Below are 27,807 nucleotides of genomic sequence, written 5' to 3' on the forward strand. Positions count from 1 at the left end.
CACAGCCCCTGGCTCTACCCGTCGGCCGCACTCATTGGCTAAAACATAGCCCCTTCCTGATCCCGCCCACCCGACTGTAGGAGGACCCCAGACTGAGTTAGGCTGCGCATGAGAGCGCCTGAGTCCAACTGGTGAGAAATCCCCAATTCCTCTAGATTCTGGGTGATCTAGAAGATTTAGATCTTAAACCTCTAGAGACATCTTTCTTCTCAATCATCGTCTTCCCGCTTATTTAATCTTTTCAGCACTGTAGAGCGAGGTGGTTTCTTTCAAGCTGTCGGTAAGGCAATCTACTGGGCACTCCAACTGCGGGGTCCTCACGGCCTTCTCAGCTGCCTCAGCCTCCGTCCCGAGAGGACCCGGCGCCGAATCACTGACAGGCCCAGGTCTTGGGGTGAGTGTGAGGGGCGGGGAGACTGCGGACAGGGGACAGCTCGAAAACTGAGGAGTAAGCTGAGTAGCTGGGGCTCCGAATTCCAACCTGGGCTGTAGGAGCGTCTGTGGTGCTGTGTGCCGGGCCCGCTTTCCCCTCCTGGCCCTCCGGGCTTTCTTGCCAGCAGGGCCGGAAGGGAGCGGTACACCTGGAACCCAGTGTTCTCAGGACCCAGGCCCAAGAGGTTCGAGCTCTTTGGGGTCCCTGTCCGTGCTCTGGCACAGGAAAAAGTCTTGTCACCCACAGTGAGCTGGAGCACCGACGACTCGGACCTCAGCCCCAGGCTTCTGCTTTGGAGGACAAAACCCCTGACTGACCTGAGCGGACGTCCTCTTAGAGGGTGGCGCCTGGATCAGCCTGGGGTGGGGACTACAGTGAAGAGGGTGTTGCAACTCTTAGAAGAGAGGTAATGGGAATCTAAACTGAGGAGGTGGCAGTGAGTATGGAAAAGTGATGAGTGATCTGGCTGGCTGGATTTGGTGGATTTGGGTTGAACCTGCAGCTGAAGCTTATAGCCTACATGATTAAGAAGATGGTGCCACTATAAAATTGGGATATATCAAGTTTGAAACCGTGGTTTAAGTGGAGATGTTAGAAAGATTTTTTTAAAACAAGCCTGGGAAGTAAGCCGGAAAGAAACTTTCAAGGTGCGAACCAAAACAGGTAAAGTTTCATATAATCGGATAAGAAGTGTTTGTTTTGTTTGGGGGAAAGTTATCGGTTACATGAAATGCTGCGAGGGTCAAAGGAGGAAGTTGAAGTCTGAGAATAGTTCGTTAGATTCCATGATTAGGAATCATTGGGTCACTTGAGAGAGCTGCTTTAAATAGAGTAGATTACTGAGAGGAGAGGCTGCAAGTGAAGCCTTAATTCTTCATCTGGAGCATGAAGCAAAAGATTTTTGAGAATGGCAAGGTCTCTAAGAGGTTTGGAGTTTTTCTTAAAGTTAAACACGAGACACATTATGTTTTGGTGCAGAAAACAGGTAACCAATGTATAAGATTAAAGATCCAAGAAAAAGAATACCCAGGAAGAAAGGGAAGGGTGTGGGATCAAAATTACAAGTGGATTGGTTTTGAAAAGAAAGGAGAACACTTTCAGTTGAAACCATAGGAAAACTGGAGGAATGAAGTGAATGAAGAATTACCTGAAACTTGCATATCTTTAGTAGGAAAGTTCTCTTTACAATAAGGTTAACTTTTCTTCCTGAATGTTAGGATTTTTACAATATTTCTAAACATTCAACATAATATACTACTGGAGTTCCTTGCAGACCAGATATTTTTAAAGAGCTCAATAATATCTTAATTCATGAGTAGCCAATGGTATTTGTAGAGAAAAGGAATTCTCTCTCCTATCACACAGAGAAAATAGAAGCCTTCATCTTCCTGCAACCAAATAACACAACCCTTCTTCCCTTTAAAGAGGAAAAAGTGTCTCTTCACCTTAGGGATGGCAAATCCTTCTTTCACCTAGTCTCCCAATACCGTCCTCTTCTACCTTCTGAGGGTCTTTTTTTGTTTTTTTGTTTTTTTCAGTTATTCCCTCTCTCCTACATCATTAGCCTTTCCCCCTTTACTCACACCTTTCTTTCAGCATTTAAAAATATTCTTCCTTTATTAACCACTCCCATTTATTTTGCTGTCTTTTCATTCCCTTCACAGCTAGAGTTCTTGAATGTATCATCTACTCTCCTTATGTCTGTTTTCCCCACTTCTTGTTTTTTATTTCTCAGCCCACTGCAGTATATCTTGTTTCCATCATTCCACTGAACTACTACTAAAATACTTTTACTAAGATCACCAATGTCCTCTATGTGTTAAATCATACATTCTCAGTAGGGACAAATATTGCTTCCTGTGAGGCAAAAAAATATATATACTGTCTTTATGTATAAAGCACAGATATGTTTACAATACATAAACAGATATACAGATATATATTTGGTGGTATTAAAATTTTATGGGGGAGGGCCGGCCTGATGGCGCAGCGGTTAAGTTGGCACATTCTGCTTCAGCGGCCCAGGGTTCGCCGGTTCGGATCCCGCGTGCAGACATGGCACCGCTTGGCAAGCCATGCTGTGGTAGGCGTCCCACATACAAAGTAGAGGAAGATGGGCACGGATGTTAGCTCAGGGCTAATCTTCCTCAAAAAAAAAAAATTTATGGGGGAGGGGCGTGAATGAAGGGGAGTCTGAAAAGGCCCCTTAGCAGCCAATAATGAAAGAAAATTGAAACACACTGTTAAATCAATGTCATTTTCAGTTCTTCTTGTAGCTTGAACTCTTTGTGCCATTCAAAATGTTTACTACTTTGTTCTTCTGGAAACACACTAACACACTTTAGTTACTAAAAACGATTACTCTCCCCTTTTTTTCTTATCCCTCTTCAGCCACATCTTCTTAGGTTTTTTTTAGGCCCACTTTATTGACTCAGCTGCTACTCAAATGTTGGAGTTCCTTCTACTATGTACATTCTCTCTTTGTAGTTATATTCTTCTTATAGTTACAATTCCTGTTAACAAGCAATCATTATTACTCACAAATCTGTCTCCAACTTGGCTTCTTTCTGAGAATAAAGTGAACCCCAACCTCTGCTTATCTCCTTCTCCAGTCTCATCTCAACACTTCCCTCTGCCTTCTAAAATTGCTACATCTGTCATGGATTTCTTTGTCTTGTGTTCTCTCTCACGTCGAAGCCTTATGAATTTCTGTAGCACACTGTATTTCCCCTATCATAATAAGAATTACGTCTTTACTGAATTAACTTGGGTGCCTTCTTTGGTGAACTCTAAATGCTGTGAGTTTAGGGACTCTATTTTTGTTCACCCTTGTATCCCAATTGTTTAATGTATAAAAAATATTCAAAACTACTTGTTGAATGAATAAATGGTCAAAATATTGGCTAAGAATTAGAGGAGCTAGATTCTTTTCTGGTCTCATTCTCTCGCCTTGGATATAGGCCCTTCTATGCTTCTATTCTGTTACGTATAGAAGGAATACATTTTCCTTTTTAGACACTATCTTCCAAGAATATTTTGACTATTGTAATTGCATTGCTTATGAATCATCAGGATGAGTGTGTTCAACATTTGGTAAAGAGGATTTATGAAGTATTTAAACTGCAGTCAAATCTTTGATGAAACTACCTCTGAACACAGCTTCTCAAGTGGCTTTAAAATAAGCTGGGAGAATTCTGCTTTCTGACTCAAAAGTCACTAAGAACAAAAAGATGGTTGTGGTGGTGAATGTGTTGCTTTCCCAGAAAGTTTATTAAAATAATGAAAGAAGTAACTGCAGGTACTAAAAGGATAAGTAGCTAAAGAAACAGGCAATTTTACACTGCTGCATATGGTATTTATATAATTGTTGTATGCATTAGGCCCTTGGTTACAATATGGATAGAAGAAATAAGCTCTATTTTCCTATAATAGAATGTTAAGATGGGTTTTAAAGCTAAGCACTGTTGAGAACAACAAGTGTACGCTTTCATCTCAGCACTAAGGATAACAACAGTAAATCCAGATGGCTGGTTTAACTTACTGTATTCTTCTGAGACCTGAACTACTGCCAGTGAAAAGAACTTTGGTGGAAACTTTTCCTGGAGAGACTTTTTCACCAGCTTAAGAGGATGAGTAGGAATCTGGCTCCTAAAATAAATAAACTACCAAGTCACTTGCTTCAAGGATAAGCAGCTCTTTTAGGGTATATTGTGACAGTGGAGTACCACAGATCCACATGAACTATACTTTCTATAGGATGAATGGTTTAAGAAGATAACCTATGTCAGCTCCTTTAAATATAACTTCTACTCTAAATAATCTATTAGAACACATTTTGACTTCTGACTAAACAAGAAGCATATTCTTCAGCTCTTCCTCATAAATAAGTAGCTCAAACAGGACATTTGCTGCCCAGTCCCATATGGTAACTACTAGCTACATGTAGTTATTTAAATTTAAATTTAAATTTAAACTTCAGTACATCAGTTGCATTTGCCACATTTCAAGTGCTAAATAGCTACATCTGATTAGTGGCTACTATATTGGACAGCACAGATACGGGACATGTCCACATTGCAGGAAATCCTATTGGACACTGCTGCATTAGAGTGTATTCCTAATAATTACTCTCTGGAGGAAGGTAAGAACAGAGGCTCAGAATTCAATTGGATCTGGGTTTGAATCCTAGCTCTGATACTTATTGTATGATCTTAGATAATTGACTTAAACATTTGTGAGATTTTATTGTGTTATCTGTAAAATGGAGAATAAAAGCAGTATTTATAGCATTGAGTTGTGAAAATTAATGTAGGTAAAGTGCATTGCATAGTATATGGCCCACAGTAAGTACTCAATACATTTTATATATTCATTTATTTTGAATTTATTAATTCATTTTGAATGGAGCTGAAAGTTAATTTTTGCAAAGGATGCCATATTCTTTGCTGGCTCACCTGAAGTGCTCAAATCTGAATCTCACTGAGTCAATTACAATGTTCCACTTTACACCACACTTTATATTTCAGATGAAGATTTTATTCCAAGAAAAGGAGTCATAATACAAATTTAGTTGCAGATCCTATCACTAGATATTCCTGTTTCATTTAAAAAATAAAAGTGTATCAGCAGAAGTTATGGTTAGAGTAAGTAGGTTCTATATAGCAAGTCCACTTATTCCAATGGCACTGTTTTATCACCCATACAGAAATATAAGACTGACACAAAGCAGACATACTAAACAACATATTTGGTTAGATAAAGTAGAAAAATTTAGCAGGTTTCAGATATTGATCTGGAAAAATTTAGTAGGTCCAAAGCCTGAGGTATCACGGTTTATTGCTGCCAACTCAAATTGATTGCTGGGCTAAGTGGAGATGGCTTTGAACAAAGAAATATTTTTTTGTTTCTAATAAGCAGGAACTCTAAACTATTAACAGAGTTTATGTTTTATTAATACAGTAATTACTAAAACACATCTTAGTAATTAGTATTATTTACTTGATAACTCTTGAACATGTATCAAATGGGAAGGGGAAATCATCACCAGATAGTCTTTAAATGTCAGCTGCTTTCATAAAATAAATGACTTCCTTGGGGTCGGCCTGGTGACACAGCAGTTAAGTTCCTGTGTTCTGCTTCAGCAGTCTGGAGTTTGCCAGTTCGGATCCCAGGCAACGACCTATGCACTGCTTATCAAGCCATGTTGTGGCAGGCATCCCACATAGAAAATAAAGGAAGATGGGCACAGATGTTAGCTCAGGGCCAAGCTTCCTTCCTCATCAAAACGAGGAGGATTGGTGGTGGATGTTAGCTCAGGGCTAATCTTCCTCTAAATAAATAAATAAATAAATGAAATTACTTCCTCTGAAAAAACTGATCAGGTTGATGTCATTATTTTCTGTATGAACAGAATTGGATGAATCCATTCTGGAAAGTCTTTCCTCTTTGGAATTTATCTTCATGAATAGAAACTGTATTCATAGATTGTAAATTCTTTCTCCTTAGGCTACATTTACCATACAGTAGTATAATTTTGAATGAATAGACCACTAAACGCCTAATACTGATGTCATCCATATAAAAGAAAGGAACAAGTTAAGGTAATAGACATTTTCCCACTGTCCCCCATATTGCAAAGACAATGAAGTTTTTATTTGAAGCATTACTAACACTCAGAAAAGTGTACAAGTCGTAACATAAAGCCCAATGAATTATCACAAAATGAACGCAACTTGTAACCATCATCTAGATCAAGAAATAAAACATTACCAGCACCTTAGAAGACCACCCCCATGCTGTTCTCCTCACTACCCACACTCCCCTCCATAAAAGAAACCATTTGATTTCTCAACCATAGATTATTTTTTGCCTGTTCTGGAACTTCACATAAACAGAATCATACTGTATGAATCCTTTTGGGTCTGACTTTGTTCAATATTGTGTTTGTGAGATTCATCCATATTTTGTTTCATATGGCCATGGTTTATTCATTTTCATTGCTACCTAATATTTCATTTTATAATACACTACAGTTTATTTTTCAATTGTACTCTTAATAAAGATTTGAGTTGTTGTGCTTATTGGCCATTTCTGTATATATCTTCTTTGGGATGTCCTGTTTTTTGCTCATTTTTTTAATTGTGTTATTTGTCTTTTTTTTAATTGAGTTGTAAGTGTTCTTTATAATAGTCCTGTGTAAGATAGATGGCTTGCAAATATTTTCTCATTCTGTGGGTTGTTTTTTTATACTTCCTGTTTATTTATTTATTTATTATTGTGGTAGCATTGGTTTATAACATTATATAAATTTCAGGTGTACATCATTGTATTTCGATTTCTCTGTAGATTCACCACCCGAAGACTAATTACAGTCTATCACCACATACATGTGCCTAATCACTGCTTTCACCCTTCCCCCTCCCCACTTCCCCTCTGGTAACCACTAATCCAGTCTCTGTTTCTGTGTGTTTCTTTGGTGGTGTTTTTATCTACTACTTATGTGTGAGATCATATGGTATTCAACGTTCTCTTTTTGACTTATTTCACTTAGCGTAACACCTGCAAGTTCCATCCATGTTGTCACAAGTGGCCGGATTTCGTTATGGCCAGATTTCTCATGGCTGAGTATTATTCCATTGAGTACATATACCACATCTTTATCCATTCATCCCTTGATGGGCACCAAGGTTGCTTCCAAGTCTTGGTTATTGTGAATAATGCTTCCATGAACATAGGGGTGCATGTATCTTTATGTATTTGTGTTTTGATGCTCTTTGCATAAATACCCAGCAGTAAAATAGCTGGATCATATGGTAGTTCTATTCTTAAATATTTTGAGGAATCTCCATGCTATTTTCCACAGTGGCTACATCAGTTTGCACTCCGACCAGCGGTGTGTGAGTGTTCCCTTCTCTCCATATCCTCTCCAACACTTATTGTTTCTTGTCTTGTTAATCATAGCCATTTTGACAGGAGTGAGGTGATATCTCATTGTAGTTTTGATTTGCATTTCCCTGATAGTTACTGTTGTTCCCTAATAGAAAAGATGCTGAACATCTTTTCATGTGCCTGTTGGCAATGTGTATGTCTTCTTTGGAAAAATGTCTGTTCAGATCTTTTGCCCATGTTTTAATTGGGTTTTTAGATTTTGTTGTTAAGATGTAGTGAGTTCTTTGTATATTTTGGACATTAACCCTTATCAGATATATGGTTTGCAAATATTTTCTCCCAATTATTAGGTTGTCTTTTCGTTTTGTTCATAGTTTCCTTTGCTGTGCAGAAGCCTTTTAGTTTGATGTAATTATTTGTTTATTTTTTCTGTTGTTTCCTTTGCCCAGTCAGACATGGTACTTGAAAATATGCTGCTAAGACTGATGTTGAAGAGCATACTACCTGTTTTTTCTTCTAGAATTTTCATGGTTCCAGCTCTTACATTCAAGACTTTAATCCATTTTTAGTTAATTTTTGTGTATGGTGCAAGATAATGGTCTACTTTCATTCTTTTGCATGTGGCTGCCCAGTTTTCCCAACACCGTTTATTGAAGAGACTTTCCTTTCACCATCGTATGCTCTTGACTCACTTGTTGAATATTAGCTGTCCACAAATGTGTGGGTTTATTTCTGGGCTCTCAATTCTGTTCTGGTGATCTGTGTGTCTGTTTTTCTGCCAGTGCCATGATGTTTTGGTTACTATAGCTTTGTAGTATATTTTGAAATCAGGGAATGTGATACCTCCAGCTTTGTTCTTTTTTCTCAGGATTGCTTTGGCTATTCAGGGTCTTTTGTAGTTCTATATAAATTTGAGGATTCATTTTGCTAGTATTCAATTTGCTAGTATTTTGTTGAGGATTTTTGCATTGATGTTTATCAGTGATACTGGCCTGTAGTTTTCTTTTTTGTGTGTTGTTTTTCTCTGGTTTTGTTATCAGAGTAATGTTGGCTTTGTAGAATGACTAGGAAGCTTCCTCTCCTCTTCAATTTTTTGGAAGAGTTTGAGAAGGATATATATTAAGTCTTCTTTGAATGTTTGGTTGGATTCCCCAGGGAAGCCATCTGGTCCTGAACTTTTCTTTTTTGGGCGATTTTTGAGTACTGTTTCAGTCTCCTTACTGATGATTGGTCTATTCAAATTCTTTATTTCTTCTTGATTCAATTTTGGAAGGTTGTATGATTCTAAGAATTTATCCATTTCTTCTGGATTATCCAGTTTGTTGGCATATTCTCTTATATATTTGTATTATTCTCTTATAATCTTTTGTATTTTTGAGGTGTCCATTACAATTTCTCCTCTTTCATTTCTGATTTTATTTATTTGTGCCTTCTCTCTTTTGTTCTTGGTGAGTCGAGCTAAAAGTTTGTCAATTTTGTTTATCTTTTCAAAGAACGAGCTCTTGGCTTCATCGATTTTCTTTTTTTTTTAGTCTATTTCATTTTATTTCTGCTCTGATTTTTGTTATTTCTTTCCTTCCTTCCTTCTGATTTGGGGCTTTGTTTGTTCTTCTTTTTCCAGTCCCTTTAGATGCACTGTTAGATTGTTATTTGAGGTTTTTCTTGTTTGTTGAGGTACGCCTGTATTGCTATAAACTTCCTTTTTAGAACTGCTTTTGCTGTATCCCATAGATTTTGGCATGTAGTATTTTAATTTTCATTTGTCTCCAGGCATTTTTTGATTTCTCCTTTGATTTCTTCATTGACCCAATCATTGTTCAGTAGCATTTTGATTAATCTCCACATATTTGGATAAAAAAATAAGACCCATATATATGTTGCATACAAGAGACATACTTCAGATCTAAAGACACTCACAAACTGAAAGTGAAGGCATGGAAAAAGAGACTCCATGCAAATGGAAAAGAAAAGACAGCTGGGGTAGCAATACTTATATCAGACAAAATAGGCATTTTAATAGAGGTTGCATTGAATCTATAGATCAATTGGGAGAGTATTGCCATCTCAACAATATTAAGTCTTCCAATCCATGAACATGAAATGTCTTACCATTTTTTAGGTCTTTCTAATTCTTTCAGTGATGTTCTATAAAATTCAGTGTACAAGTCTTTCACTTCTTTTGTTAAATTTAATCCTGAGTACTTTTATCCTTTTGATGCTCTTGTAAATGGAATTGTTTTCTCAGTTTCATTTTCAGACTATTCATTGCTAATGTATAGAAACACAATTGATTTTTTATATTAATCTTGTATCCTGCAACCTTGCTGCTCATTTATTTGTCGTAATAGTTTGTGTGTATGTATGTGTGTGATAGTTTTACTTCTTCCTTTCCAATTTGGAAGCCTTTTGTTCCATTTTCTTGTCTAATTGCCCTGGCTAGATTCTATCATACTGAGTAGAAGTCATGAGAGTAGATATCATTGTTCTTGATATTAAGGGGAAAGCTTTTGGTCTTTAACCATTAAATATGATGTTAGCTAGGGATTTTCATACATGCTCTTTATCTGGTTAAAGAAGTTTCTTTCTATTCCTTGTTTGTTAAGGGTTTGTATCATAAAAGGGTGTTTGATTTTGTCAAATGATTTCTCTGCACCTTTTGAAATTATGCTTTTTGTCTTGTATTTTATGAAAATTGTGTTGAATTTTATGAAAATTATATTGATTGATTTTCATATGTTGAGCCAACCTTGCATTCTTGGAATAAATTTCACTTGATCAGGGTGTATTATCTTTTTTACATATTGCTGGATTCAGTTTGCTAGTATTTTGTTGAGGATTTTTGCCTCTATATCCTTAAGTGATATTGGTCTGTAGTTTCTTGTATTGCTTTTGTCTGGTTTTGGTGTCAGGATAATACAAGGGTACTTTTTGATATATACTAAATTTAAGCTTTTTTTCCCCCCAGAAAATGATCCACAGTCTATTTCTCATAAACTGTTCTGGTGACATATTTCTGGAGAAGCACTGGAAGAGCGTTGTGAGCCAATCTGTCTGTGATTATTTCTTTGAAGCTCAAGAGAAAGCTGCTGATGTTGAAAATGTACCACCTGTCATTTCAACACCTCATCACTACCTCATCAGTATCTACCGGGATAAGCTCTTTTTTGTGTCCGTCATACAGACTGAAGTGCCACCTCTCTTTGTAATTGAGTTCCTACATCGAGTTGCTGACACTTTTCAGGTTGGTTATTCATCAGATCTTTTGATCTTAAATTATCCAAGTTAGTTGGAGGTGGGACACATGATTATATTTTTTTATTACCCAGCTTTTATTATGTTGTCTGTTTCTCTCTCTCTTCTTTTCAACTAAGCATAAGTTCATAAACTCTTTTTTGGAGGGTGTACAGTAGCACACATGGCTGCTCCATTCACTGTTTTAGAAGAACAGAACAATCTCATAGTCATGGAAGCCTTATTTTTTATATGTATTGCATATTATGTCATCAGGAAACAATAGTGCCCTCCACATACAGTTCTCTGAATGGACTCAGGATTTTTATTGGTTATGAAATCTTCTAATGTTTACATTTTATTATTTTCTCTTGTCTTGCTGAATATATCAAATAATTTGAAATTTATCTGTGTGTTTGGGGTACCTAATCAGGGCAAATGAAGTTTATATTTCACATTCTGGTTTAAATGTTTCATTGTACTTTCTGGCATAGCATGTAATAGGAATTCAATTCAATGTAAAAATATTAAGAAACTATTGAGGAATAGTATATGGAACTATAGACAGGTGTTTTTCCCTCTGTTTTACATTCATCTTAAACAGTGAATTATGTTACTCTAGGTTTATCCCTCTGAACAAAAAGTATTTAGCAAGCCTTTCTCTATGCCTTCCATTGTGCAATATTATGTATATATTTGTTAGGACTACTTTGGTGAGTGTTCGGAGGCTGCAATTAAGGATAATGTGGTCATAGTATATGAGCTCTTGGAAGAAATGTTAGACAATGGATTTCCACTGGCTACTGAATCTAACATTTTGAAAGAACTGATTAAACCACCAACAATTCTACGTTCCGTCGTCAACTCTATTACAGGTAAGGTAAAAACATACTCTCTTAGGAACTGAGCAATGAAAACTTTATAAACAACTCATTGTTGCTGATGATCTGGCAGATTATTAAGATGGTCCAGTTTTTCCAGAGTTAAAATTAGTGGTAATGTTAAAACGGATGTATATTTCTTTTCACGGAAAGAGGCTAGTCTTAAGTGATAAAGAACTTTTGGTTATTACTCTTTTATTAGAGGATTTTCTACAAGACCACAACAGCATTATTACTGTTAATCAGCACTAAATAAGAAGACTGAATAAATTATCCCAGTTAATCATAAAGAAGCCAATATAGTGATGGATGTTAACTTACTGTGGTATCATTTTGCAATATATACATATATCAAATCATTATGTTATATACCTTAAACTAATACAATGTTATATATAAATTATATCTCAATAAAACTGGAAAAAATAAAAAGGAATATATGAGGCTACTTGGAAGAGCATTTAACCTATTTATAGACTGGCATTTTAATATTTAAAATAGCATTATTTTATGTGATGTGATGCAGGTGTTAACTAATGTGATAGTGGTAATCATTTTGCAGTATAAAAGTGTATCAAATCAATACATTGTACCCTAAACTTAACAAAATGTTTTGTGTCAGTCATATCTTAACAAAGCTGGGGAAAAAAATAGCATTTAAAACTGGCATTAGGCTGCTACCCCACAATTACTAAAGAAAATTTAAGGCTCTCCACCACAGACTACATACTGCCTCCTCCAAGTCTTTGTTTTAATACATCCAGAAGATGTATTAAAACAAAAAGAGAGAGGAAATTAGTCTATTTGTGAGATCTCATGTGTTGTATGAGGGCTTTGTACTTGTCTTACAAGCTTCCAATTTTGGTTTAATTCTTCAGTATAGCTAGAAATTAAGTACTCCAGATGACAATATTCTTTTGAAAATATTAAAGTCTTCTAGAGAAGGATTTCTATGAAATGTTATATGCTGTTCCAACTATACTGTCCACCATTGTAAATGCCTCTCCAAGTGCACTGACCTAAAAAATGGGGCAAGAGAGGCCTTTAAGAAAGTGATCATTCAACAGCTTTTTATTCATCCTCTGTGCAAAGCTGATTGTAAGGAGAAATTCAAGGACAGATAAGGTGGAGCACCTATGCTCCTAAAACTTACACTCTGGATGAGAAACTGGAAAAAAATTAAAATACGTAAGTAACAGGATAAGATTTTGAAAAGTAGTTCCATATTTTATAGATGATGTACTGACACTGGAAAGTGCACATGATGTAATATCAAATGGGAAAAAAAAACACAAAAATATAGAAGTTACTCTTAATTGTACATAAATATTCACACAGACAAAAAAGTTCTAAAATGTTTACAATGATCATTTCCAGCCAGGGAACTACATATTATCTTTATTTTTGCTTTATACTTGCTAATTTCCAAAATAAACACGTATCTTATAGTCAGAAAAAAGTTACTATAGAGTGAAAAAAATATAATACAGATTAGTAAGGCAATACCTCAGAAAGTTCAAGAGACTAGTTCAGTAGATGAAGTAATTCCTCCTGAACTGTAATTGGTGGCCCTGGGGCAGGGCCCTGGAGAATCAACAGAATTTAGGAAGAGAGGAAAGAATAAGAGCATTCTTCATGGATGGATGGAACTGTGTGAGAGAAAACACACACAAAGTAAAAAACTTTGAGTTGTATTAACCCATTTAGCTGTTTTTTTTAGTTGAATAGTGGGAGGAAAAATTAAAAAGTTAAAATTGAGGAAGTCCTTGAATGCTAGGCTAACTGTTTAGCTTTTATCATGAAGCCAGTAGGGAAACATTGAAAGTTTTGAACAAGAAGATTAAAGCAAACACTGTTTTTAGAAAATTCTGGAAGTCAACAGGTTGGAGACAGGAACCCCAACCATAATTAGACTACAAAATTGTATATATAGTATGACTGCAACTCTATTTTAAAACACAATCAGAAAAAAGCAAAATTATCAAAATAGAAAAGAATAATAAATGTAACCTAGTTTATGAGGGAAATGTTTAAAGAAATATACCAAAATGTTAGTGGTAGTTGTATTTTGGTAATAGGAAGATAGATATTTTTTTTTAGCCACTTTTCTGATCTGTCCATATGTTGCTGTTGTTAAGCATGCACTACTTTTGAATTGGAAATGTAAATTAATCAAAATGTTAAATACGTCACAGCTGAGGGATATATGTTTTGGACAACCAGACCTATTTTTAGACCTATGTCAATTTACCACGAAACTAGTCGTATATTGAACATTAGCCATATTACAGCCATATGGGTGGGCTGACCTTAAAATGGGAAAAGGCCAGAGTATGTTCTTCATCCAGTTACTCCACTGAGGCCTGCTTGGCAGCATCTCATGTAGATAGAATTTAAGCTGAATACCAAAGGGCCTAGTTATCACTCTGTATTCTCAGTGGAGACATTTTATCGGCAGAAGGTTTTGAAACAGTCAGCCTCTTTTTTCACCAGTGGCAACAGGATAAGATTCTGTTATTGAGCCACTGGAATTAGGTTAGGTTACTGTTAACACACAGGAAGCAAAAGATAAGTAAATGAATTTTACTGGTTTGGCAGATGGAGGATCACATGGCCTATTTCTCTCTTCTAGAAATTTGACCATGTCGGTATGGACATGTCTCTGACAATTCTGGAAACCATCCACAACTTCAATGAAGAAAAACTGAAACGTTAAAGAAGCAGCTAAAGCATTCATTTTTTTTTTCTTTTTCTGTTAATAGCTTTTCTGACGACCATTTTATACATTAGCTTTGCTTTCTCCTTTTCCGGTTTCTAGGCAGTAGTAATGTTGGAGACACACTCCCCACTGGGCAGCTGTCCAACATCCCATGGCGCCGGGCAGGGGTAAAGTACACAAACAATGAAGCCTATTTTGATGTCGTTGAAGAAATAGATGCAATTATAGATAAATCAGGTAATTGTGTGCATATGGTCTTATTAGGGAAAAAACAGTTCAGCTGACCTAAGTTGAATAGGAAATCGAAATCGCTCAGCAGTATGGTTTCAGTAGAAAGGCATTTGTATTGTAATGATTTAAAACTCTGTTTATTTTACCTGGAGATTCTGTATAATTTTCATAGCCACTAGTTGAGATCTGCCAAACCTTTGCAAGTCAGATCTCATGCTGCTTACTTTAAGCCAATTATTAAACTATATACCTTTCCCTCTTGCCATTTATTCATTCTAACTTTTATTGTATATCTACCATACACCATACTTTTGCTACTACTTTATGTGCAGTACATCTAGTAAAGACCCCAGACAAAACAATACTCTATTAGAATCATAAATTTTTTTTAAAAAAAACATCTAGTCCAACCCTCACATAAGGAAAGTGAAGCTCGGAAGGGTTAAGTAATCTGCTCAAAGTCACACAGCTAGTTAGTGTGTGAAAATGAGCTACTGTGAATTATAGCCATATGTTTTCTTCAGTGAGTGCCTTTTTCATTACCAAATTATTTTGCACAGAATAAATAAGAATGGCTTCTATTTCTTGAAGGTTAACATATGGCTTAGTCCATCTCATGATAAATTTGCCTCATTTTTACATTCTGTTTAAAAATGTTTTAACTTCATATCCAGCAGTCTTACAAAGTTGACTCTATAAAAATAGAGACAGGTCTGATTTTCCTTAGAATTATCATATTCCAATCAAAGTTAGGTACAGACCATAGCACTCAGTGAAGAAGCTGTCTGAACTGGTGTAATGGATCCTCTCTCCACTGACCTGTTAATAGATGTGCAAAGCTTCAGTATGTCTGACACCCAAGAGGCATCTCCATTACTTCAGATACAGTGATAACTCTAGTAAAGACACAGATTGCAGTAATGTTATCACCCTTTTTCTTTCTTTCGTCAGGATCCACAGTCTTTGCAGAAATTCAGGGGGTCATTGATGCTTGCATTAAGCTATCTGGAATGCCTGACCTTTCCCTTTCTTTCATGGTAAGTTCTGTTCTCCAGTTCTGAAGCTCCTTGCATGCCTCATACATAAGAAGTACTAAATGAAGTGATAAATACTGAGAAATGTTTGTGTCTTAGATTGCCAAGGATTATTTCAGAAATATTCCTGGCACAGGTTCCCAAGACAATAGCTTACATGATGGGCATGGCCTTTATGGAAAGGCTGAGGAGAGCTTTTTGCCTAAGTGTGTTAGAAGTGGCTTAAATAGCTGGCTGGCTTCTGCAAATCTGCAGTGTCATTTTTACCGAATTATTTGCTTTGCTGATAAGAAAGGGCATTGATCTTTTGCATCATTTTAGACTTGGCATGACACACTACTAAGAACAATCAAGAGAACTGAGTTCTGGTGCTGTCTCTGCCACTAACTTGTCCTGACCTGCAGTTTTTTTAAGCATGAAATGAAAATGATACTACTCGCATTTTCTATCTCATAGAGTTATTAAAATTTAAGTAAGTATATGAAATATTTGCAAACTTTAAAGCATTGTGAAATTATAATGTGTTGATGTGGTTATAATAACAAACTCTTACATGATTGCTTTATCTTTAGGGAGCATATTAATTTCTCATAATATCTGAGTAGTGTTGCCATATTTGTTATATTCTATGAATGCAGCTGTCTTCTGCTTTCCTGGCAGAACCCAAGGCTTCTCGATGATGTCAGCTTCCACCCCTGCATCCGGTTCAAACGTTGGGAATCTGAAAGAGTTTTGTCATTTATTCCTCCAGATGGAAATTTCCGACTCATATCATATCGTGTCAGCTCACAAAAGTATGTCGATGGTTCAGCCAGAATCTGCCATCATATATCAGTGTGTTGGGTAGAACTCACCTTTCCCTGTTTCATGCTGACAGTTGGATACTTGAATTCATCATTGCTCCCTTTAGCCATGGCTCACGAGGAGACCAGGAAGAACTGGTGAAAATACGTGTTTAAAATAATCAGCGTACCTTGAATCTAAGAGTTTAGAGTAGTAGTAAATGAGACTATAGTAAAATATGTACTTCAGAGCAAGCATTTTGGACCATGCATAACCTGGGCAAAACCATGAACCAGTGCCATAATTTTACTGTGGTCTGTAGACATCATGGCTGACAGAAGGAGACAGACGTACCTGTAGCTCCCCAGGACATCCCCCAACTAACTGGTTTCAAGTCAGTCTTCTCTGCACTGAGGTTTAAATGAATGATTTAGTGTTGTCGGCTGTAACTGGTTTGTCCCTTGAAAGTACCAGAAGATATCTGGGTAACATCAGGACAGGACTCAAAAGCAGAGGAATTGTTTTTTGGCTCTTACCACATACAAACTGCTTTATTTAGTTTGTATAATTTTAAATTATCTTTCCATGGGATCTTAATTCATTTCTTTAAGCTAGGGCTATTTGCCCCAATTTTTTATGCTATAATTAAGTTTCAGACTTCTATCTTGATTTGTATACTTATTGCTCAGGAATTATATAATTCCTAACACAGTGGCACCAGAACACTGCTGTACTCAGCTCCCTCACTCTGGTGCAGATGCTGAATCTGCAGTTCTGGGGGAATGGGACCCTATAGTGGAGTTAGAAACAGGGTAGGACTGAGATGTGCAGGCCACCTCTGGAGCTGTCTCATACCATTAATTGTGTCTTTGTGCTTTTGTTTTTTTCTCTTTTTAGTCTAGTGGCAATACCAGTGTATGTGAAACATAGCATTAGCTTTAAGGAGAATAGTTCTTGTGGCAGATTTGATGTTACGATTGGACCAAAGCAGAATATGGGAAAAACTATTGAAGGAGTCACAGTGACAGTTCACATGCCAAAAGTTGTGCTGAATATGAACCTGACACCAACACAAGGCAGCTATACATTTGATCCAGTTACCAAGGTACAGCCACCTCAAATCAAGAGTGAGCAAGTGTTTCTGCAATGTTTATTTTGTGATTTGGGAACGTGGGGGGCAGAGGGAAGGGTTTAATGTCCTGGTTAAAACTAAAGTTTCTAATAAAACCTGAGCATACTGTGCTGTGCTTCTGCCACTGGCTGTGGGTGGAATCCTGCATCTGCTGCTGAGTAGAAGAAAAGTGAGACTCATTCTGTTCTCTTTCAGAATGTGCCTTTACTCATCCATTGATAATCCAGAGACTCACTCTCTCTCAATAAGGAAGAAGATGTAAAAGCTTTTTTTTTTTTTAAACATTTGCCCTGAGATAACATCTGTTGCCAGTCTTCTTTTTTTCTTTTTATTCTTCTCCCCAAAGCCCCCCAGTACGTAGTTGTATATTCCAGTTGTAGGTCCTCCTAGTTCTGCTATGTGGGACGCTGCCTCAGCATGGCTTGATGAGCAGTGCTAGCTCCGTGCCAGGATCCAAACCAGCAAAACCCTGGGCCGCTGGAGCAGAGCTGGTGAACCTAACCACTCTTTGAAAAAGAGAAAAGCATTATATGGGTATAAGAAGATACCATTTTAGTCTATTAATTGTTAACTTTTCTGTAGAAATTTATCATTAAGACCCTTCTCTTCTTTTTAATTTAAAAGCATTGTTTTTAAATTACACAGTGGATATTTGCAGGAAAGCTGCTTCCTCATCCTACATAAACATGCCTCAAGCAGAAGGCATGTTTTCAGAGAAAGTGTAAAAGATGATTTTCTCTAAACTTCCTGCTTGGGTAAAAATATGATTATTTTCAACAAAAGAGTCATTGAGCTGCCTGATAAATGAAAAGGCTTATTTTTTAATAAAATCATAGAATGTTAAAGGTCATCTAATCCAGTCCTGAGGATTCAAAGAACCTCCAGAGAGACCACACAGGGCTGAACAGTGCAAGGGGGAGCTGCAGATCCCTGGCCCTTCACCCCGACTTCAACCATGACAGCTTCACTTTCTCATCTATTTCTGAGCTTTCACACTAAAGATTTCATTTGAACAAAGGGTTCCATAACTAAAAGTTTAGAAACACCAATTTAGTCAGTCTTCTCTAAACTGAGGCCCAGAGAGAAACAGTGATTGTGGTATAGTGGAAGGAACATTTGAAATCAGATAACCTTAGGTTAAAATCCCAGTCTTGTCGCTAACTAGCCATGTGACCTTGAGCAAGTCATTTGACCTCTGAGCCTTAGTTTCCTCATTTGTAAATGAAGACAAAAATCTACATCACAGGCTTCTATGAGATAACTTATGAATAGTGCTACGAATAGTGCTATATCCGAAAGTGGAATTTCAACAAATGTTGGTTCTCTATCCTCACTCTCCATTCAGAGTCACAGAACTAATTATTGGTAAAACTCAGTGACAGTCCCAGGTCTCATTTCCAAGACACTGTGCTTCATTTTGTACAGAAGTTTGAACTTTTGTCTTAGTACATCTGTCTTTAATAAATTCAGATTGTTTTTGTTTTTTATGTCTTTTTAAGGTACTAACATGGGATGTAGGAAAAATTACTCCACAAAAGCTCCCAAGTCTTAAAGGACTGGTAAATTTACAGTCTGGAGCACCCAAACCAGAAGAGAATCCAAGCCTCAACATACAGTTCAAGATCCAGCAGCTTGCTATTTCAGGTAAGGAAAAGTTTGACTTGTGTTTAAGGGTAATTGAGTTTTGCTGACGTCAACTATTGGGAACTTAGAAGGGTAACTGACATTCCCTCTCTAGAAAGAGCAAGAGCTCGTTTGCCTTTCACACTGTACTGTGGGGCCACCCTCTCAGGTATGATGATTTTGGAGAGCGCCTTATTTCACACAGCTTCCCTTCACCTTATTCACCTCATTCTTCACCCTTATTCAAGCACCAACAGAGCCGTTCATACTCACAGAAAGTAGAATTATTCTTAAAAGACATTCCTAGCTCACATGGGAATCTGAACTAAAAGTATACCCCCACAGTGCTATAATTTGTGAATGGTAGAAGGGACATTGCTTCCAAATGGTGGAAGGGGCACTGGTTAATATCAGATTTACTGTGTAGAGCTCATTGCTAAACAAATATTATACTGGTTGGTGTGACCAGGATAATCATTTATGCTTTTCTTTACCTATTGTTTTTGACACAGGCTTAAAAGTAAACCGCTTGGACATGTATGGGGAGAAATATAAGCCATTTAAAGGAGTGAAATATGTCACGAAAGCTGGAAAGTTCCAAGTGAGGACATGAGAAGAGGCCAAAATTCCTCAAGATTTGTTTGTTTTACAAGTGTCATTACAGTTTATTACTATTAAGTACCAAGTGGGTGGGAATACATATTCCAGTTAAAGCATTTGTGTCAAGCTACACACCGCTTACAAAATTGCTTATTAATCAATGTAGGGTTCTTAAGGAGCTTTAAGCTAAGGTAACTTTTGAATGACTTAGCTTATTTTGTATCTTTTCACTTAGGAAGATTTTGAAGTTGATTTCCTCCATGGGGGGGCACCAGCTGGAGGCTGCACACTGTAACAGTAAAGGCAGAAGGCTACAGTGATAACCTCTTGCCTAAAACAAGTGAACTGGTCTCAGCCAGCAGGAGCTGTCTTAATCTGTAGTGTGATGTGTCAAGTGCAGCCAAATGTCACACTTGATCTTAGCCATCTCAAATCAGCATCTGTCCCAACAGAGGAAATTTCCCCCCACCCTGAGAAGTTTACAAAAGACTGCCTCTTCAAGTGTTTGCCTTATTCAGCTTTTCACTTGTGCCATTAAGCAAGCACTGTAGCAAAAGCCACTTCCACATGGCCCTGGCAGGGAGCGCTGCTGCTCCATGCTCCATTCTCACTGTACTTGGTATTGTATTTTTTATAAATCAGATTTTTATGTAAAGCTCAGATTTTGATTTACAGGGACCTTGCTGCAGAAAGTACCATCTCAGTTTTGTGCCACTGGTTCAGCTGTTAGCACAGTGAAAATCATTTGTATCAAAGGGGCGAATGCTTTATTAAGGTAATAAAAGGGAACCTACTTCTGCTTCTAGGAAGTTATTGCAAGCACAAGCATTTGAGATTTTAAGCAAATTAAAGTACTAAAAGAGAAAGTTAAATGAAGCTTTGCCATCTTCATGTTTTATACAGCTTATCTAACACCACTTAAACAATAATTAGCCTAAAGGCCTCATGCCCTAGTTCAGTGAAAGGAGGAAGATATGCCTGCCTCACTATCCTCAATCTTTTTTTTTTTTTTTAATCTTTTATCTTTTCTATTGTTGTTCTCAAGGGCTTGAATTTGCCTGCATCCTTGTCTTCAGGGGGAACTCCCTTTTCATATTGTGTGCTTCCCAAGGCTATAATCAATAGATTTCTTCCTTAAAGTATTGCCGTAACTGTCACTGGAGTACTTGAATGTCTCTACTGACAAAGTATGTGAAGGTACATTATATTTAGGCAGAAACAAAATCCTCAGTAACGTTGATGAAACCATGTTGATCATCGTGGTTGGCAAGTCAGTCTACAGTTGTATCATTTCACTCAACTTCATTGGCTTAGAAGTCCCTGCCCAGTTATTTTGCCTTTGTTAGACATGAAGAATGGAGAAAGGCTGAAAATTATAAGTGCTGCTTGTTCTTCATGTTTCCTTCTTGTTCTTATGCTATTTTCTTCTCCTTGTGATTCCATTCTTTTCATTCTTCTCAGCTTATAACTCCCTTTCCCTATGCTAAGGATAGCCCTGATACTCATCCACTCTGCTGTCAAGGGCTAGTGGTTGGTGCTGGTAGAGGGAGCCCAGTACACAGCGGCATTCTTACCTTTGCCTGCCTAGGGTATCCAGCCTGCCTTTCATCTAATAGGAAAGGTTACTTTTTGCAACTTTGAAGTTTCTAGGGTAACCAATATCAGCTTGGCAACTAAAATTAAAATGTTGCCAAATATTTATTCCCTTTGCCTAAGGCTGGTTACCCAGTTGAATTACTTTTCCTTTTTAATGTCTTACTCTTCAGAGTTCATACCTCAAAAGAGCAATCAGTACATCTGCTTTTCTTTCTGCAGAATCCCTAATCTCAACTATCTATACCTGGACTGTCCAATTTTCTTTCTGTGCCGTCTTCTCTTATATACAAGCAGATTGTATGCCAAGAGTCCCTTGCCTCTAGCAATTTCTGCTGAAACTTTCAAGTAGACTGTTTCCTTTTACAATTAAATTATTGTGTTTATTAGTTTGATTGGATCTAGTAAACCCTTTCTCTAGCTCTGGCTATACTGTCAATAAAAAGATGAAAGCAACAAGTTGATTTTTTAGCTTGACTATTGATTGAGCATTCTCAAACGGGCACGCCTCGGTATCAGAGCAGGCTGAACATGATCAGATTTTGTTCTATCATCACACAAGGTGTGAGGGTTGCTGCAAAGGTCCAAGTGCTCCTCTCTTAACTTCAGTATGCTAATAGCCATGTATGCTTTCTCTAAGCATCACCCTTCTGGCCACAGACTGATTTAAAGCTTCCTCTCCCTACCACCGCCACCACCTACTAATAACAAAGATCTATGAATACTTAGTACTATTGGGATATTTTTTAAGACAGAATTCCAGCTAATCCCAGAATAGCCCTGTTTTCTAAATTCCTAAAGGAGTTCATCCCAAGAGCAAATGAAGTAGATGCTCATTTTTTGCATAGAGGAGTCACCATTATTTTATTCAAAGGCAATTCATGTGATGGGTTCATTCAAGTGTGCTACAGAAGAACCCTGGGAAGATGCTGGTCTTACTGTCCTTAGAGTCACCTGATTTGGGAAAACTGAAATATAATGCAACTAAACTATAATGCAGCAAGAAGGCAGCACCAGTGAACATAGGGTGAGCAGCAAAAATGAGACCATGAATACTCTTTTCAGACATTGCTGAACTAATTCAGTAGCCTTGGACATTTCTGTTTAACTCAAACAGGCTGGAATCTGCCTCCCTAGTCAGCAACTTTTATAAGTTAAAGCAGAACTATCACCCTTTAATGATTTTTCACCCCTTTCATATCTAGAAAATCAGGCAAAAACAGTGATGTCCTAGCTCTATTCCAAGAACCTACGCCTTTAGTTAGTGTTTCCTCAAGCAAGAGGAACATGTCCCCAAAAGCCAGCTCTGCATCATAGCCCTTGTGGATCCCTGACAACCCTATTGTTCTATATTGAGCTTTGGAATACGTAGAACGGACCTGTGGTATTCCTGTACATGTAACAGCTTCAGCTCATTAGGGCATAGCAATGGTCTCCACAAATAGCTAGACTCTTCTAAGATGAAGACAGACTACTTAACCAGGGGATGATCCACATCACCTGGCTGCTTTCCTCCTACTTTTAACCTTTGTCACTTTTCCTTCTAGTACATAATCCCCAAAGTTGTCATTTATTACACAGATCCTTGTTAAGTAAATATACTACTGCTGGTTTCTCCTCCTTCCAGTACAACACTTGGACTAAATAAAAATCTTTAGTTTCCAGATCTTGAGGATTAGTTTCATTGGCTATTCTTTAAAACAAAGGAGAAGACCTAAAAGTTCTGCTAAAATAACATACCCATCATTTAAAGCATTATTTATACAAATGCACTTTATTGTTTTAAACAGAACAAAAGAGACAGAAAATATTTGTATATAACAAATCCTAGCTTATAAATGTAGTTTCTTAGTGGTAATGTCTCTAATCATCATTCAGGGATTTTTTTTTTTTTTTTTAATTTTGCTTCACTGTGTCTTGAGCACTGATATTAGAGAAAAGCACATCAGCATAAAGTGTAAACCAGTGTTTCAAAATGCTGGAAGAACTTGGAGAGCAAACATGATTTTTCTTATTTCCTCTAAGTAATCTTTAGTAAAATAAAAGGTGATCTTTGGCATAGATTCATACTTTAAAGGCATTAATATTGCATTTATATCAGGTAAGCAACTATACAAATAAGCTGAGGGCCTTGAAAATAATCTTTAGCAGTTAAAAGGAAATAGAGGAAGCCTGAGTGTACGGTACCAGCTTTTAAGACAAGTTTTACACATTCAGTGTTGGATCTAACACACATTGGAGGTGGGAAGGAAGGACATTCAGGCAAAGCTTCTTACTCCTTTACTCATCCAGTTCTGGCTTGGGGAAGAAATATGGTTTCATGTGCTGGGGAATGCTTAGACAGCAGTGATAAGTGCAAAAAAGGAAAGATTGCCTTCTCTCTCACTTTGCTAATAGAAAACTTATTATGATGATAATTAAATATCATACCCATTACTCTCTTGAAAAGTTGTACTTGGGAGGGAGGAGAGGATGCAAGGGGCTTGGTTGTAGTTGGTTAAGGGAGGTAGGAGTTACTGAGGACTATTTCCCATTGATTCATCCCAAACAGCGCCAAAATTCCAGTCTGTAAGTACCACTCTCCCTTAGGTAGGAAGTGACCTTCAGACAGGATTGCCTTTCCATTAAACACTCCTGGGAGGCAAGCACCAATTCTTAGGACTGAATTTCAAAAGGATAAAAAGGATCTTTCAAAATTACAGATGAACAAATACATATCTTTAAAATCTTGTTTAGGAAGAGTATGGGGGAAGAATACAAAGGCCAGGATAGGAGACATGATTTGGTTAAAAATTAAATGCAGCATTTCAGCTCAGAAAGAACAAGAGCTAAGAATGAATGATAAGGCCTCAGCACAGACCTCTGCAGGCAGTGACAAAACATGGAGTGCCTGGGAATGGCCCTGCTGGAAGGATGGGCAGGGCCACGCCCCAGCTACTCTGCCCTTTCAGTGGCAGAGAGCACCAAGACACACAGTGTTCGTGGGATGGCTACCTTGGCAGGCCGAGGCAGGATATGGGACAGGAAATTTCCCTAGCACAGATATCGCTCAGGGGCACAGTAAAGACAGAATTATCTGATTCTGTGATTTCCTCCTAACAAGAGTAAAATTTGGTTTTGTAAACTGTGGGAAACTAGAAGGATTAAATTGTGGAAGGGCGGGAAGTGAATCCAGACCCCATAAAGCTGAGGCTCCCCAAGAGGCCACCTTCCCCTGCGACAGCAAAGCTCACTTCTGAAAAGGACCCAGGTAGCACAGCCAGGGAAGGTAGGCAGGGTCAGCAGCAACATGGAAAGCCCAAAAGAATTTTGGAGGCACAGTGATTTCCTTCTTAACTGACTTGCCTGGGCCTTAGGTCTTGGGAGCCTGGCAGGGAGAATGGGGGGCAAGGAAAAGGAAGCAGAGGGAGAACTGTTCCCTAGGGAACAAGGGCAGAGCAGGTTGTCTGGCTAGTGTTCACTCTTGGATTCTGAGCTTCTGTGAAGTCCATAGGCTAGAAACCCAGTCTGCCTATTGGGATAGAGTATACACGAGTATAACTGTGTTTGAGAATACAGGCTTTATACGGAGACATATTTCAAAGTGTCCATGACAAGAGTATTAATGTTTTCTAATGTGAAGAGGCCCCCATTCCTTTCTGTTATGTCAGGCCACAATGTGGTTTTCAACCCCCCAGCAATTTTGGGTGGTTCCTGGGACTCAGATCATTTCATTCTGTTTAGTAGGGGTTTCTATGCCAGCCAGGTTCCACCAAGTACCTACTGGTACCAGGGAGTCTTTCTAACCCAGCGCAGTGTAAATCCAGCATCAGTTCGAATTTTGATTGAAGCTGCTTCTGCTTCTCGAACAGTCTCCTTCACAGACTGCATGAGGTTCTGGGCATTGTGAACCAGCATCTCTGTGGCCTGCAAGGACAGAGGAGCTCTCCGTTACTCAGTCTCTGACACAGCCCTGCCTCCAAAAAAGGCTAAAGCCAGGGGTGGACTGCAGTTTACTCTACCTGCATCTGGCATCCCCCATCACAACACTGGTGGTTTAGCTGGATCACCAAAAAGAACCCAAAACTGGACCATCACTAATGGTGTACTATACCCTCAAATGGCTTCTAGCGTATGCTCTTTTCCTAGTCTTCACACAAGCTCCTCCGTTGGGCTCTTGCTGTTCCCTTTAACTGGAATGCTCTTCCCCCAGGTTTCCCATGGCTCACCCCTCACCTCCTTAGATTTTGGTCACTTGTCACCTTGGAGAGGCTTTCCCTCATCACCTTATTTTAAATCACAAATCACCTTCCCAAATCCTAGCATTCCTTATTCTCCATTGCTTTCTTCATTTTTCTCCACAGAACCCATCATCACTAACTGATGTACTATATGTTTTACTAGGTGGGTTTTTTTTGTTTTTTGAGGAAGATTAGCCCTGAGCTAACTGCTGCCAATCCTCCTCTTTTCGCTGAGTAAGAGTGGCCCTGAGCTAACATCCATGCCCATCTTCCTCTACTTTATATGTGGGACACCTACCACAGCATGGCTTTTGCCAAGCAGTGCCATGTCCGCACCCGGGATCCGAACCCCGGGCCACCAAGAAGCGAAACGTGCACACTTAATCTCTGCGCCACCGGGTCGGCCCCTTACTAGGTGGTTTTATCTGATTTTACCTAAAATTTAAGTTCCGTTATGGCAGAGATTTTTGTCCGTTTTGTTCACTGCTCTACCCCAGTATTAGGACAGTGCCTGGCACATAAGTGGTATTTCATAAATATCTAATTAATAAATGGAAAAAATAACCAAATGAACAAACCAACCACCTTATAAATCCATGAAAATCTAAATAGTAAATCTTCTAAAACACACAAACTTACAGGACTGGGATCACACTGGTGCTCCACCACAGAAAGTCATGGAACTTATAGATCCATTAAACCACTAATTCTTTTTTTTTTTTAATTCTTAACTATTTTTGACCCACAGACCCTTTGAGGATTTAATGAAGGCTGTGGATTCTCTCCAGAAAAAGGCTCACATGTGCAAAATTTCAGAGGGTTTGTGCATGAAATTTCAGAGGGTTCATGGGCTCTGAGAGGCATAACTATGGGCTATAATTCTGGAACAGTTGATCTTTTCACCTGGTCAACAAAGAGGCTGAGGCCCATAGAGGTTTGGAGACTTGTCAACCAAACTCACACGATAGTCAGGATGAGGACTCAAAACTTCTGACTTGGAATCCTGTATTTTTTCCATTCTAACACATTGTCAGTTTCTACCTTTTTTTAAATTGGAATATTTAATGGAACATAGTAGACATTCAAAAGATACATGTTTGTTGGTTAATTGATTAACTAAATAATAAGGTCTGAAACTCTGAGCCTTATCCTTCCTTCCCTGTTTTTGCCACTTCTTCTTGGGGCAGAAGAGCTCATATGACAGGAAAGAGCCCAGTGCCCAAACCCTGGCTAGAATACATGGGAGTTAGGGGTGACAATCCAGTTCCTACGGTTTGGGAGAAGAGAGGGTTAGGGTGAGAACCACTGGCTTAAAACATGGTAGTGAGGGGTCAGGCCCATGGCATAGTAGTTAAGTTTAGCACATTACGCTTCAGCAGCCTGGGTTCATGAGTTTTATCCTGGGAGCAAACCAATACCACTCATCAGCCACACTGTGGCAGTGACCCACAATAGAAAATAGAGGAAGACTGGCACAAATGTTAGCTGAGGGCTATCTTCCTCAAGCAAAAACAGAGGAGGATTGGCAACAGATGTTAGCTCAAGGCTAATCTTCCTCAGCAAAAAAACCCCAAAAAAAACCATGGTAGTGAAAGGAGCATTACTGGCACCAAAAAGAGTAGCCTCCTTATCTCTAAAGTGCCCTTAGCCTCTGTCACCTGGCCTAGAGATCAGAGATGGTTTTTCAAACTATTTGAGTTCCTCAAAGGGAGGGATTATGTCTATTTTTTTAAATTCCTTATATAGTGGCTAATACAGTGCACATACATAGACCATGTATGATAAGCCTTGTCTGGGCAGTTCAGCCAAAGATGTGCTACCTGCCATAGGAAGAAATTGGGAGTCTGGCTCGCAGCAGAGCCTTCTAGAGAGGAGATAAGGAGAGGGAGAGGAAGAGGTGCTCAAATGAGGGCTTTCTGAAAGACCTGGGCCACATTTCCAGGAGGCAAGGAAGGAGGACAAACTCCAAGAAGTGGTTGCCAAACTACATATAAGAAGCATTGCTTAAGAGAACCCTCCCACCATCCTTACTTCAATCTCTGTCAAAGAAACCGAAAGAGAAGCACCTCCTTTGAGCTGTCATTTCAGCCTCAGCACAGGCCCCTGAGAAGCCTACACTATTCATCCTCCCTCAGGTACTTACCCAGAGAGCTAGGAAGGAGAAATTCTCTCCAGCAAAAAGATATAGTGGGCGGGAGTAAACAGGCACTGAAGGCCTCAAGAGGGCCAAACCTAATCCAGGGAGGAAAAGAACTGAGAAGAGTCCTAACTGCTACTGATTCCAACACTTAACCTCCCTAGGCCTCAATTTCCCATCTGTAAAATAACAAAAGTTACACAAGAGCCTTACTTCCCCTTCCAAATTTCTGATGCATCTCTCCAACACAGATGCCCTTCTGAGAGGGTTGAAGACTGCATCCCACATACTGAATGCTCAAT

The 27,807-nt window shown here is 38.3% G+C and overlaps 2 protein-coding genes across 8 annotated transcripts in view; one reads left to right on the plus strand and one right to left on the minus strand.

Moving 5' to 3' along the window:
• The first annotated feature begins 181 nt into the window (after nucleotides 1-181).
• Nucleotides 182-21,612, plus strand: AP3M1 (adaptor related protein complex 3 subunit mu 1). Of its 4 annotated transcripts, none has more exons than XM_046652325.1 (9): nucleotides 182-394; nucleotides 10,287-10,562; nucleotides 11,256-11,427; nucleotides 14,252-14,389; nucleotides 15,335-15,420; nucleotides 16,078-16,211; nucleotides 17,098-17,305; nucleotides 18,832-18,976; nucleotides 19,468-21,612. In XM_046652325.1, exons 2-9 carry the CDS (start codon nucleotides 10,290-10,292, stop codon nucleotides 19,566-19,568), a joined length of 1,257 nt encoding a protein of 418 aa, XP_046508281.1. In that variant the 5' UTR covers nucleotides 182-394; nucleotides 10,287-10,289; the 3' UTR covers nucleotides 19,569-21,612. The 4 variants fall into 4 exon arrangements, with proteins under 4 accessions (XP_046508281.1, XP_046508282.1, XP_046508283.1 ...); XM_046652326.1 differs by lacking the exon at nucleotides 182-394 and adding an exon at nucleotides 419-1,096; XM_046652327.1 differs by lacking the exon at nucleotides 182-394 and adding an exon at nucleotides 419-1,080.
• Nucleotides 21,613-22,903: 1,291 nt separating this feature from the next.
• The window catches only part of VCL (vinculin), a 95,065-nt gene continuing 90,161 nt past the window's right edge, over nucleotides 22,904-27,807 (minus strand). For all 4 annotated transcript variants that reach the window (XM_046652324.1, XM_046652322.1, XM_046652323.1 and 1 more), the window contains one exon: nucleotides 22,904-25,054. In XM_046652324.1, the coding sequence (XP_046508280.1) occupies nucleotides 24,908-25,054 (147 nt within the window). In that variant the 3' untranslated portion in view covers nucleotides 22,904-24,907. The remainder of the gene's footprint in view (nucleotides 25,055-27,807) is intronic.

Source organism: Equus quagga, chromosome 2 (genome assembly GCF_021613505.1).
Source record: "Equus quagga isolate Etosha38 chromosome 2, UCLA_HA_Equagga_1.0, whole genome shotgun sequence".
NCBI lineage: Eukaryota > Metazoa > Chordata > Mammalia > Perissodactyla > Equidae > Equus > Equus quagga.